We start from the raw sequence: 14,468 nt of genomic DNA, 5'->3' as shown, positions 1-14,468 counted from the left end.
GTGTGTGTGTGTGTGTGTGTGTGTGTGTCTGTCTGTGTGTGTGTGTGTGTCTGTGTGTGTGTGTGTGTGTGTGTGTGTGTCTGTGTGCCTGTGTGTGTGTGTGTGTGTGTGCGTGCGTGCGTGCCCATTCTGTTTGACTTTGGGCTGCATGAGTCAGTCTCCTCTATGTTCAAACTTATAACTGTGACTCACACCGTCAGGCAGGAGAACGACATTGAGGAGATGTGAGGAGGTGAATGACAGATAAAGTTATCTCGTAATAGACTCACTAATGTGTAGTTTTGACTCAAGACACGCAAGCAACGCATTAACCAATGAGGCCAAGGGGCAAAACATGGCACGTTATAAAAAGCCAGCCAGCCATTTAACCGTCTTTCTCTTCATGTAGTTTTGACAAAGAACTGTTGTTTTGAGTTCCCTCACAGATATGGAAATGACTGAGCAGTGACTCCACTTCTATGAGTGCGTGTGTAGTTCTGTAAATCAGCAGTTCCAAATTTGGCTGTTGAGATTCCCTCGAGGGGGGGGGGAACGCAGCACAAGTCTGACGGAGGCGGCAGATGGTTAACAGGATAGAAAATCTGTAAAGACATCTCTCCCACACAAAAATCGAATCTAATTCTTTTGACTTTCTTCTTTGCATTTGTCTTGGGAATTACATGAGAAACACACCTCTCACGTGGTTCTAAAAAGGATCTAAAGCAGAGAGGAGGAACGGAGGAGGATCTGCTTTGGATGAACTGGTGCATATCTGTAGAAATAGGTCTTTATGGGGTTCATGGGAGACCTGACCTGAGCTCAGAGTCAGACAGGGTCCAAGTTGAACTCAATTATACTCTAATCGGGTCACTCAAGGTCTCGTTTTACTGCCGTGGCTCTCGGGTGTAATACGTGAGCGGACCTGAACGGGTCAGAGTGTAATCAGTAACAGCTCTGAAGACTACATATCATAATCACTACACCAATGAAAGGACGTTTGCATGTAACAAGTGGAAATTGACACATGTTGCATGTTTTCGTAAGAAAAACCACGAAAAAACCTTTCGTCAGATATCATACGAAACCGTACGCAAGTACATATAGCTTCATTTTCAGGGGATCAACGAGCTAAAAAGATTGTGACCCTCCTCTCTCACTATCCTACCCATCTGGCCCCATCAACACAGCATGCTACCACCATATTGAGTAGGGAGTGCATTTTTCTATTGCATTGAACGATAGGGAAATATGTTTGAGAGCTATACACACAGAACTAGGACATCTGAGTGACATCAGAACAACTGTTTTCTTCCATAATCTAAGTTAAGGAGAAAGACAGTCACAGAAACACAGCATGAAAGAGGCTTGGCAGGCTTTTTTTTATGTGCCATGCTTTGCCCTGGCTTGTCTTTACTCTGTGACTCCCAGCAGGCAGTAAAGTACTTCTCAAAAACTTTCCCCAATCCAATTTCTCACCTCTCGCCCGGGTAAAGTCATTATGTGCTGGTGGCTGCCTGGTCCTTGTGTAACTAATGGTGCCCATCTCAGCATGTGTGTGAGTATGTGTGTGTGTGTGTGTGTGTGTGTGTGTGTGGCGTTCATTGGGTACGTGAAGGGTTGGATAGATAGATAGCCCTTGGTGGTGCCTGGTCGAGCAGAGCTGAGACAGGGATTAAGAGGTAGGGTGCCTTCATAAGCCACTTTCCTCTTCCCTGTTTGAAATATGGTCCGCACGGTGAAACACACAGCTAGCTAGTCCCTTTGTACTTCAGTAAGTACCGCTTGTTTTACGTAGCGGGGCTGAACAGACACTGAATGAAGTGCTCATTGCAGCCAAGTGTTTCTTGCAAAGTGGCCGTTGAGAGCCAATGAATCAAAGAGCTCTTTATTTAACATGAAATATGTTAAACTTCTGGAGCTCTTAGTGCTAATAACATGCTAATCTCTCAGCGCTATTGGGAACACACAACGCACAAATCCGTTCCCACTGAAAAAAAAAGACACAGATGAAAGCCGATGCTTTGAACTGAGGCTCCCTCTGGACTCTAACTACTTTAAACTTCTCGGTTTTGTTCTCTCCGTTACTGTTGCTCTCTTTAACAGTGAGCTGTAAGCTTCTTATGGACCAGACTGTGGAGTGTACGATTGTTTTCTGTTCTGTTCAATACCGTCGAGAGTGTGGTTCATTGGGGCTTCATCAGTTCAGCTAGATGAAGCCGATGAAGTCCATGATCAGACCGATTGAGAGTCGTCTCCCTGTCTGGTCTGCCGATCAGCCTTGTTGGAGGTTCAAGTTGACCCACTCTGAGACACTCTGACCTCCTTTCAATGCCTCCGTCTGCTTAACCGGTTTCCTCAACCTACATCTCAACTCCTTTGCTTTTACTTTGCCCATTAGGAGTGCATTACATGTGATTATTCCTCAGATAAGAGTAACGCTACAACCAGTGTGTGTGACTCGGGGGATCCGAGAACCAGTGATTGACATTTTCAGGGGGGTCTCTAAAATCTCTTGCAAATGTCTCAAACTGCATTTACACTTATTTACGAATATGAATATTGAAAGACGACACTGGCTACTGTACGAGTAGTTTTTGGGGTTATCCACTCAACTTCAAATGATGCACATGCGTCTGTCTGCATTACAGTTTTATACTGCGACGTGCAAAGATGACAAATTTGTAAATCGGCGAGAGAACGTCGACTTTACTTTTATCACATCAATAACGATAAAGCCACGGGCCTTTTTCCCCGGAGGACATTTTGACGTGACACAGACAGTAAAAGTCACAGGTGTAAATAATAAAATGAACGCCGGTTGATTTCCATTCGGCCGCTTCGGTTTTAGGGCCCTCGTGAAGGTGCATGTGGGTTCACTGTCACAGCTTACGGGACAGTTATAGAGCAGAGCCATCGTTAATGGCATTAGTAACACCTGTGCTTCTCCTACAATGTCACAATGTCATGATGGGAACAAGACTGAAACTAAAACACAAACAGTATAAGGGATCGAGACAGTTTTTAGTCAGTACTTTAAGGCATCTAACCCCGCACCATATATATTATGCATTTAAATAATCCTCTTGATAATATTCTATATTTACATGCGTCGGTATATAAAGAGAGTATGACTTGCCAGCCGCTTCAAGCGGTTAACAGATCAGAGAGGATAAAGACCGCACTGCCTGAATTTCAACGTTACGGGAACGTTAAAGTCTTGTTCTCTTGTCATGTTTGGCTGTACGTAGCTAATCTTTTGTTAGAAGAAACAAACCGTTCTCAACAGTTAGTCCTTGAGTCTAAACTGCTTTCACGCTCAGTTTGTCAATAACAGAACCGACGAGACGTCACTTTTGACTCGATGATGAGGCAGAGTTCATAGAGACGTGACCCAAATTGGCACACACGGCGACAGCAAACATCCCTTCCTCTCGCCGCTGGTATCGCTTGTGAAACGCTTATCTCGCTCGCTCTCCACTTTGCCGCCAGCCGGCATCACTTTTAAGTTTATCTGCAAAGGTGGCGGCGGTGGCGGCGGCGGCGGCGGCAATGTTGGGATTATCAGAGGCTAATTTAGATTTTGCCGCATCAACTCGGGAGGAAGAACGCGGCGGCGCTCTGGCTGTTGTGATTTCAGCCTCAACCCGAGAGGATTAATGTCACTTGTGAGGTTTTTGTATTTCTTGTGGGCTCCAAATTTCCTTGTTTGTTGTGCGGGGGCGTCATTTGGAAAAATGAGGGATGAGACAGCGACACACACACACACACACACACACACACACACACACACACACACACACACACACACACACACACACACACACACACACACACACACACACACACACACACACACACACACACACACACACACACAGATACTTTGATTTCTCAGAGGGGATGAAGGAGAAAGAAAAGAAAAAGCCAGACAAGAATACAGCCACGGATAAAACCCAAACGCGCTAACCATGGATAGGGTAGAGGGGAAAGTGACGAAGATGAGAGCAGCTTAAACCAGCCAATCCTCTCTCCTCCCCGTGTCCCAGATCCAACAAAAAAAAATGTTCAGGTTTCGCCCCAATTAACAAGAAGGGAATTTTAGCAGCGACAGAAGAAATTCTCATCACGAATATAAGCGGCGAAGAACGGCAAACAGCTGTCAGCAGTTTGCGCCCTCTGGCTCCGCTTTCCATAATTGAGTCAGTAATGTTGCTCTTTTCATCATAATACCATCACTCCTAATCTATCACAGGGGAAGTAATGCCGCGTGCATCCCTGCTGTCCGACCGTCTGATCACACGGCACAATTAGAGCAAAAACATCCGTGGAGCCATCAGCCGCTTGTAAAACAAGGCCTGAATGGCCCCCAAAAAAAAAAAAAATGAAACACTGGAGGGATTTTGAGTGAGATGAATACACTGTGCAGCCGATCGACTGAATGCGATCTGTCAAGATAGTCGTCCCAGCTGTGGCGCTCCCAAAGCAATTTATTTCGATGCCGCACTATAACAAATGACACCGCTGGAACCGCTGGAATGGAAAGAGAGAAATGGGCTCGCAAATAGTTCGAGTTTTATCTCCATTATAGCTTAATATTGCAGTGTCATTGATGTGGAACACACACACACACACACACACACACACAATCCTCTGCACGGATGGGTAAATGCACACACACACACATGCGTTTGGCAGCCCAAGGTTTTCACTATAACCACATAATTAATGGTCTGTTAAATTGAAGACATTAAAAATGGCGAAGAGTTGTAGAAAAAAAAAATGGCCACCAGGGACAAAGAGGAGATGGGTTTTCCAAGAACACGCATTTTATTATTATAAACCAACAGAGAGGGCAGCGACTCCCAACCTCGGGGAAGGTCGAAAAAACAACATCATGAGAGAGTCGTCGCCTCGTCTCAATTAGCATAAAAACCAGGCTGCTTTAATCTGCGTTGAACAAGCAAAGTCACGCAGAAGTATACAGTAAGCACATTTCAGAGAAAGTTAGTCACAAGTAAACCACTCAGCTGCATCCGACGGGATGCTACTCTGCATTTTTGGGCGGGTCATTTATTTTTGAGGTGAGGTTAAAAGGCTGTGAGTGTAGGTCGAGGATATCTTTGGAGGATGTGTAGCGACTCCCCCTCCACCGGGGTCCTCGGCGCTATCTGAAACCTGCATCACACGCTCGCCATGTCTCCGTTTGACAGGTTGCTGTTTTGTTTTTTTTATCTCCTGCAGGCTCTTCAGCATCTTATTGTATACATTAAGGTCTCTGTGGTAACGGCGCACCAGAAGAGAGGGAAAGCAAATGGAAAGAGAGAAGGTAAACGACAGCCAAACAGAGAGAGCTCGAGTCTCGAGGGTCGCGCTCATAATTGGCCCAGAGTGAGAGGTCGAGCCACCGCCCATCCCCCCCCTCTCCCCCCCTCTCTCTCTATTTCACTGCACCTTTCGATCTGCATTTTCCCCTAAATCTCCAGTGTCTCTGGCCCGGCTGATAAATCAGCTGGTGATCAATAATTCAAACATACTCCCAGCGGGGGGGGGGGGGGGGGGAATAGGGGGGAGGGAGAAAATATCGGGGCAGGGAGGGCGGGGGGAGTAAAGGAGAAAGGGAGATAAAACAAAGCCTTGTTGTGTTTTAACAAAGGCTACACGTTAAGGGGGCGGGGCATGAACATTCATCACACATTCAAGGCGGTGCCTCTAATCCCAGAGTACCCAGGATGCACTGGGCCTCCCAGGTGAGGCGATGACACACTGGAGGGAGCCCCAGAAGTCTGTGCGTTTGCATTTATTATACAGTCACCTTGCCTTCATGACCTAGAACACACGTTCTCTTGTTAAATCAACTTTCCTTTCTTTTGATGGGGCTGCTATTTGCGGCTCAGACAGGACCTGCTCTGCTGTGGATGAAGGCTGTTCAGGCACTGCAATCAACACAGTTTAGGTCAAGAACACAATCAGCGCTGAAACACCAGGGGTCCATTTGACAGCTCACCACCCACACACACACACACACACACAGTACTTAATTATGTCGACCTGCGTGCCCTTCAGAAAGAAAAGAATAAGAGCCCAGAGACAATGGAAGACGGGGTTAAGACCTTCATTTCTGAGATCACACAAACTGCTGAAGCTCCTGTGGTCCGCGGTCACATACCGTGACCTCCATCTCTCACTTTGGAAAGACAAAACAAACATGAACCGACGGGAAAATTAAAACACGTGCTGTCTTTTAAGATTAGCTGATGATATTCATTGAGCTAAAGCTCTGAGTCTTAATAAGCAGAGTTCTTTTTCACAATGTTTGACTGGCTTTCCCCAATAGTCTGAGCAGCAGCTGTGAATCAGTGGTGATGTCATTTTATTTATCAGCAACTTAATCTGAGTAGGTCCTAATAGAGAGGTGAAGCCCCGCCCCTTCTGGTTGACCACCATAGGACATTATTTTGGAAAAAATATGTACGGTAGTCAACGGCGAGAGACAAATAACTAATTGATCCCATTTGAATTGCTTCATGAATTACACACATGATGTTGGAAAAGTGAAAGCTGTGAAACGAACCCGCTTTGTACAAATGTCATTATCAACATAAGCAAACTCTGTGGCTTTGATTGCTCTTGCATTTTAATGCGTCATGGCGGCTTATGAGGGTATTTTAAGCTAAAACCACGCGGCTACCTCTGGTACAGAGTCAATGCTTCATGTCTTAAAGCTGCATTCTCTCTAATGACCACCAGGGGGCGACTCCTCTGGTTGTATAGAAGTCTATGAGAAAATGACTCTACTTCTCTCTTGATTTATTACCTCAGTAAACATTGTAAACATGAGTTTATGGTCTCAATCTCTAGTTTCAAGTCTTCTTCAATACAGCATGATGTTCATTTAGTAAATGATGGTCCATTTAGAGTCAAACAGACCATAAAGCAGAGGATGCTTTAGGGGCGGGGCTACACAGTGATTGACAGGTCGCTACCAGAGCCGTACACGGTGTCACTACGTCACTCCTCCTCAGTCCAAATATGGTCACTTCCGCTCACTGGTTGCAAAAAAACAAGATGGCGACGGCCATAATTGCCAAGTGTGAGGCTTCAAAACGGCAGTCCACAAGGTCTACGTCCACTTCATAGTGATCGATGCTCTCTGGGTTCCAGACAGTCGACTATGTGTTGCCTCAGGCTTAGTGGTGTAGATTACAAACTAAACCCACATTGGTCTTCAGCGTGTACGTCTTCATGACCCACATGTTGTCTTCAAAACCCTAAACACATACCGGTGCTGCTCCATTTAAATCCACCTTCCAAAATAAAAAATGAACTAAGAAGTCAACTAATAAATTGCGCGCTGGCATCTGTTGGCATTCTGTGAATACACCTTAGTTTAAGAAGCACACGCATAGACGCCACGTTTTGTATCTGCATGGATAATTCAGACAGGGATGCTATCTTATTCTGCCACCATCTGTGCAAGCCCAAGCAAATAGTAAAAAATAAAAAACATTATATATACTGCATATTTATGTGTGTGAATCACAGTCCAGAGAGGCTTGATGAGAAGCTACAGGCCCAGAGAGGCGAAGACGAGGGTAAAGAAACGGAGAGACAAAAGAGCTGTGACCGTCCACTCTGTTCCCGCTGGATCTCCTCCATCAACCCGGCATCGCCAAGGAAATACAGTTCCTTACCGTTGATCGCCACAGACGTTCTAAAGAAGGACAAAACACAGCGCAGACACCATTGAAAATCTTCTCGCTCTCGCCAAGAACGGCTTCCATATTTCACAAGTAACCGGGTTTTGATGCATCACCTCTCCTGGGAACTGGCCAGACCGAACTGGATTACACAGTGGCAGCAACTCCCAGTCTGATAGAATACAACGTTTTATTGCCGAGCAAATTTGCCCCAGCTGCCGTAATTATTCTTAATTACAGCTGCGTGACGCGTTGATATCAGAGCTGGTGGCTGAGACCTTTGCGTCTGCACATATGTACATGCAGCTAAGATTGGAGAGACGGTGCGTTTGATAGACATCCGGCCTCTCTAAGCTCATGAATATTCAACAGCATATTTGGATGTTAGTGGCTCCATAAAGCAAAAATGAGTTAGCAGAGAATGCAGGAATAAAAACAAACAAAAACAGTCTAAATCCTTTGTAATATGCAGGATTAGAGATGGCACTCTTCAGGAGGAGGCGCTACAAAACTTTTCTCTGAAGCACTTTGGTTGAACTCGGTCTCCTCCTCTGAAGGCTTCGCTACAAAGACGGTATATTCTCTGGCTGTGTCATCAAAAGAAGGAAGAGGGAAAAAGTGGGCAGCGTGATGCAAGACGTTACACACACGCGCACACACACACTCATCTCAGAGCGCTTGTGGGTAGTCTGACTGTTAGTGTTTCTTTTAAGGGTGAGGATGAGGATGAAACTCGCTGTGCTTTGGATCACTTCACTTGAAAAGCACGACATATAAAGCACAAACGAAGCCAATCACTGTGACAACACGGACGCTCTTTTGTTCTTTTCTCGTTGCTCGTGATCAAATAAAAAGGCCTTCCACACTCTTTCCCCTTTAGTTTCTCTTCCCTTGACAAAGACGATACAGCCACACTTCCTCCCCTCATGCACAGGTCGGACCCACTAACCCAGAACTCACAGGTCACAATGTGCAGCGCGCGAAGAGGCGTGCATGAAATAGTGTCTCTGTCAGTGCTGCCGGCGGCGCAGTTGCGACCCGGCATTTTCAGGGTCAACTTTTCACTTCTGAGCTCATCACCGTTGTTCAGTGTGATTACCACCCCCCCCACCACCACCACCATGACCAACGAAGAGGCCCTCTTCATCATCAATCACCGCCTTTCCTCGCCATGGTGTCCCGCATTAGGAGCGTTCCTCTCCAGCGGGCCGGTCGCTGACACTCACAATATGTCTGGACCGCATCCCGGTATCTGACCGATCGAAACGGCAGGTTCAGCTTCAGGTCAACACTTCAAAACAAACCGACCCGTCGAGGGCAAAAAAGAAAAACGAGCTCTGCCTGTGTCTCGGTGTACAAACAAATCATTAGACAGACATGGCTCACTGCCAACACTCGCCTTTCTCTTGGGGATGATCGCGAGGTTCTGAGCCCCACTGTCTGGACTAGTTAGGCTGCAGGAGGCGAGAGGGAACGGAGGCTGGATTCGATCAATACAGGCTCATTATCAGTTGCCTTCTGTCCCGGCGAGATGGGTCCCACCGCTCGGCCCGTTGATGAGGAAAGCGCACCACAATTCAATTAAGGGGGGATGGCCGAGATGCCAAAAGAGGTTTTGATCAAAGCACTCTGCCCGGGCTAATAAGCGCACGCGGCGGTTCACGGGGGCTATTTTTACATCTGAGGAGCAGAGTATGTTGTTTTGTTAATGGTAGTTTTACCCTGTAATGGACTGGGAATAACCTGGCTCATTGCCAATGCATAGGTTTCAGCCGGGGGAGAGTGTACACATGTATATTCATGCACAGATGCACCTTTTCCAAAGGGGTCACACAGGGTTTAACGCAACCCCTCTTTGCGGGGTTAAACTCATCAGAAGTGTTCAGGTGTGTGTGTGTGTGTGAGTGCTTCTGCAGACAGGAAGTGTCAGGTCATCCAGAAATAGTACCAGGGGAAAATAAAGCTGTTTCCAGGAGTCTTCTGGGACTTTTTAGGCAGCCCGCTGACAGCTCAATAAACCTCTTAAGGAATGGTCGACCCTCCTCCTCTCTAATGAGGCCAAGAGGTCCGAAAGCCTGGGAAGGGAAAACAGGTGTGTCCCTCAAGGTGGGTTCATAGCCCTCTGTGTTTATGTGTGTGTGTGTGTGTGTGTGTGTGTGTCGTCACAGAGGGAGCGGTACTGAGACCATTAGGACTTAAAGCCACGAGCAGGTCGAATGTTGTATTCCTCACTATTTAGCTGAAATCTGACGGATGCACAGGCACCGATGTGAACCAGCACCTGATCAATGTGGAACACAACGTGGGGAACCGTGCAGCAGGATTACGGGGCCGAAGGCTGTCGGACAGGAAGTCACTCCAATGGCAGGAAGACAGAAACGCTCGACATCATCTTTTTTTTTTCCTCTGAACAAGCATTGAAACTAAAAAGGCTGAGGATTCATTGTGTGGAGCCAGAAACCTGTAACTCTCAGAGGACGACTCTGATGGGGGGGTGTTGAGATGTCGGCCTTTGGGAAATAAAACATTGTTAAATGGGGAGGGGCTGTTTTACTCCGTTATGACCGACATCAACTGCCACTTCCCATCAAATGCGTTCCTTTTTTTTCTTTATTTTCGGATTCAATCACGCAAGACACAGTTTATATCACAACTTTCCCCGTCCGACTCTTTTGTCTGGAGACGATTTTATTGCTCCCTTAGCTGTTAAAAGCGACATTTACTCTGGGGAAAGGAGGGGGGGGGGGTTATGTTGTGAGCGAGCTCTGTTTTAATACCGCCATAAATAACATTGTCACACCCTGTCAAGTAAACTCCTCTCAGGGGATAGTGGCAAAAAACCAAGCCGGCCCGCGTCGTCCGAGACTGTCCGGCTATCGTCAGTGAAATGTCACAGACCCACACTTCACTGATCACACACACCGAAGTGATTTGTGGATCGACACTCGCCCCAAAAACACAGCTTTGTTTGAGTTCTTGTTGACCACGTTCCTTCTGATTTTAAGAGCAGAGACTCGGCAGACGTCTTCAATGTTTTACATCTCCAGACCTCAGCGACTCTGGACCCTAAACCCTCACCCAGAACAAAAGGAGTGTTTATGAGGTCATCGTTACAATATCCCCAAAACAGCTCATCCACACATATGTTGATGCACTTTTCAAGTGTGCCTCCACTTGAGGCTGTTAGAGGAGCTCCACGACACCAACAGCACCATATGTTTTCTGTCACAACAGTGAATTTTCTTGATCAAGATCAAATAAATAAAGAACACTGCTGAGGACTTAAATCCAGCACACAACACCAAACCGTCCACGATTTCAGCAAAAAGGAAATATGAATGTTTGTAAACGTGAGTCTGGTCCTTAAAGTGAGTGACAGAACACTTTTCAACATGTGATACTCAGCTTTCAACAAGAGGCTGCTGACCGGTTAAACCGTAAAGGTATTGATCATGTAAAAAAAGATCGAGAAACTTTTAAAACAACTAATAGAGGCGCGTGGGTCAACTCACCAGCTGTAAAGTGCAGATGAAGATCAGAGTGCATCGGCCGCTGCAGCAGCCCATCGTGTCCGCGGTGGAGGAACGTGACTCTGATCCGGGATTTAAAAAAACGGGTCTGAGGAGCTCTCAACGTGCCATAGACCGAGACTCAGTCCTGAGGCGAGCACCGGCGTCCCATTCCTCCTCTTCTGTCCGGCGTGTCTTCACTAAGCCCCCCCCCCCCCACCACCCCCAAAATATATATTTTACAAACACACACACACACAAACACACACACACCGCGCGGCAGGATCGCGCTGGCTGCTCCGGTGTTCTGTTTTGTTGCCTCTCGCTCCTGCTGGCGGCCGGTCGCACTTGAGGTGACTGACTGACTGACTGACTGCGAGCCGGTGTGCACGAGGAGGAGGAGGAGGAGGAGGAGGAGGAGGAGGAGGTGGTGGGATGCGGTCGACTGAGGGCGTCAACTCTGGAGGCTGTCTGTGCAGAGAGAAAGAGAGAGAGAGAGAGAGAGAGAGAGAGAGAGAGAGAGAGAGAGAGAGAGAGAGAGCGAGACAGAGAGAGAGAGAGAAATGAGAGAGAAGAGAGAAAGAGAGAGAGAGAGAGAGAGAGAGAGAGAGACAGACAGACAGGTAGAGAGAAAAGAGAGAGAGAGAAAAGAGAGAGAGAGAAGAGAGAGACTGAGAGAGAGAGATAGAGAGAGAGAGAGAGAGAGAGTCCTGTTCGTTCAAAAAATGTTTTAAAACAGAGGCGATCAATTAATTGTCATGGCAACCGAATACATTTCTAATTAGCGTCACAAACAAAGCGATTTTCATTTATTTGTGGAGGAAAAACACGTTAAAGACACACTGGACGGCTATAATGTTAGCGTCTCACTTTTAAGCTTTAATGACTTTGGAGTGAGTGTGTGTGTGTGTGTGTGTGTGTGTGTGTGTGTGTGTGTGTGTGTGTGTGTGTGTGTGTGTGTGCGTGTGTGTGTGTGTGTGTGTGTGTGTGTGGAGGCGCGTGTGTGAGCTCGTGCTGAGGAGGGACACAGCGTGGTTAAATGAGCTGCTGCTGCTGCTGCTGATGGAGGACAGGCGCCATCGTGTGTCTGTATGAAGAGACGCACTCCTTACAGTACAACAGATGAAAGAATCCGCTGCTCGCTACACGATCATTATTCAAAATGGAAGCCGGTTTTCTCAGTTAATGTGATTATTTTCAAGACAAACATCTTTCATTAGACTCAATTTGAGAGCGTTTAGTTTATAGTATGAATTAAACCAGTATTCTCCCCTTGTCTTGGGAACTCTTGTAAAAGACACTTTTACTTTTCTGGTTAAATTATTAATTTGATTAAAATTTGATGGCAAAATAAATCCCCAAATCCTTCTTTTCCTGCTTTTTCTCGACACAGACCTTTAGTTTGAATCTAAACTCAAAGTCTCTGTTCAGTGTGATGCCTGAGACAAGAAAGACTCAAAGATCTGAAAAGCAACTCTCAGTCACCCTCCTCCTCCTCTCTCCCTGTCTCCCTCTCACTCCCTCCCTCTCTAACTCTCTCCCTGTCTCCCTCTCTCTCCCTCCCTCTCTCTCCCTCTCTCTCCCTCTCTCTCTCCCTCTCTCTCTCCCTTTCTCTCTCTCTCCCTCTCTCCCACCACCAGCTTGATAAATCTTTTACTCGTCTGCGGGCTGAGTGAGGGAACACTTCACATCTCATTCCATCACACACTCACTCCTCCGCTCCTCTCCTCTCTCCTCTCTCCTCTCTCCTCTGCACCGCCCAGCCCACCTGCGTCCAGCTGAGGCCCAGGAGGAGCCCCCCCCCCCCCCCAGGCTCCATCGCCAAAAATAACCTCAGGGTATTTATGGAAGGCGAGCGAGCACGAATTGGACCATTAAAGAAAAACAAAAATAAAAAACACTTCTTTCATCGTGAGAGCTAACAACCTGAGAACGAATTCAGCATCGTGATCAATTGAAGTAGCTTGAGCATCACCACCCCCCCACACCTGCATCTGCTCTCTCTGATGACTGATCTGTCTGTGCTCCAGTGGGCCTGCTTTATTATTCCAGTCATATTTTCTTGTCTCAGAGATGCATTATAGGCATGTACGTTATAGTGTTATGTAATCTGTGCACAATCAGGTGATTAGTTTCATGGTTTGTCTCTGGCTGTGCAGGACTTTGACTAAATGCTCTATGGAGGCTGGTGTGTTTTACTAATGCAAAGCTGGAGGGATGCATCAAGCTGACTTCTTCAGCAGCTACCGATAGCGATACCTGGGCTTTGGATATCGGCCGATGCCGAGTACTGATCGGATACCAGTGTTTAATCGATCAGCTGTAGGCCTCACTGTGTGGAAGTGACTGGGATCGTTATTTTATGTGTAAAGCCTCAGACATACCTCAGTTCATTAGCTCCCGATCAGAACGAGACGCGTCACTAGAAACGCGCCGCCCACAAAACATTTTGTTTTCCTGTGGCACGGCGCGCCATGTCAAAATGTATTAATATATACAGAAATAAATAACTAAAAGAATAATGAAATGCTTAAATAAATGCTGAAAAAATAAATAAAAGTATAATTAAATAAATAAAAGCTGAAATAAAAATGTAAATACTTAAATAAATGCATAGATAAATAAATAAACAGGACATAAATAAATACCATACATTTATTTCTACATTTTTGTTCACCTACATTTCGTCACACCTGGTGTGTACTCCATTCATATCTCATGTTGTGATAGTTTCACGAAAGCTACAGCGAGGTAGCGAGAGCGTTATCCATTTTCCGTTAATCACGTACGATGAGATGCGCACGCAGCCCCGATCCACAGGCGCACCACTCCGGTTTGCCTGACCTGCTTTGCCGAGTCGTTTTGTGAAGCGGCTGCGACCGGTAGCAAGGCGTCTTGGTGTGATGAACCCCTGCAGACGTGGTTCCATTCATCCTACAGTTGATGGCACACGTTGGTCTGGCGTTCCACGCATTCGCATTTCCTGCTTCGTACTCCATTCCAGTTGATAGCGATAATGCACCACCACGTTGTTTTGAGAAGTGGACGTAGTCATCGGGACGTCAACCATTGGTTTGTGGACTGCCGTTTTGAAACATTGAGTTCGTCAATTTTGCTGTCGCCATCTTGAATTACGGCAGTCGCCATGTTTTTTTTTCTCGCAACCAATGAACAGAAGTTGCCATATTTGTAATGCGGAGGAGTGACGTAAAGACGTCGTATACGTCTCTGTTAGTGGTAGCTACCTGTCAATCACAAGTTAGTCATTTTCTCATAGACTTCT

The 14,468-nt window shown here is 46.4% G+C and overlaps 1 protein-coding gene across 1 annotated transcript in view; it reads right to left on the bottom strand.

The window, feature by feature from the left end:
• The window catches only part of nkain4 (sodium/potassium transporting ATPase interacting 4), a gene marked incomplete at its 5' end in the record, with an annotated part of 44,540 nt that extends 33,298 nt beyond the window's left edge, over positions 1-11,242 (bottom strand). The window contains one exon of the mRNA XM_079181269.1: positions 11,189-11,242. Within this exon, the coding sequence (XP_079037395.1) occupies positions 11,189-11,242 (54 nt within the window). The remainder of the gene's footprint in view (positions 1-11,188) is intronic.
• Between the last annotated feature and the right edge of the window lie 3,226 nt (positions 11,243-14,468).

The sequence above is a fragment of the Pholis gunnellus genome (genome assembly GCF_910591455.1).
Source record: "Pholis gunnellus genome assembly, chromosome: 2".
In the NCBI taxonomy this organism is placed as follows: Eukaryota; Metazoa; Chordata; class Actinopteri; order Perciformes; family Pholidae; genus Pholis; species Pholis gunnellus.
Note: the sequence above shows the minus strand (reverse complement) of the source record. Positions and strands in the feature narration are given on the sequence as shown.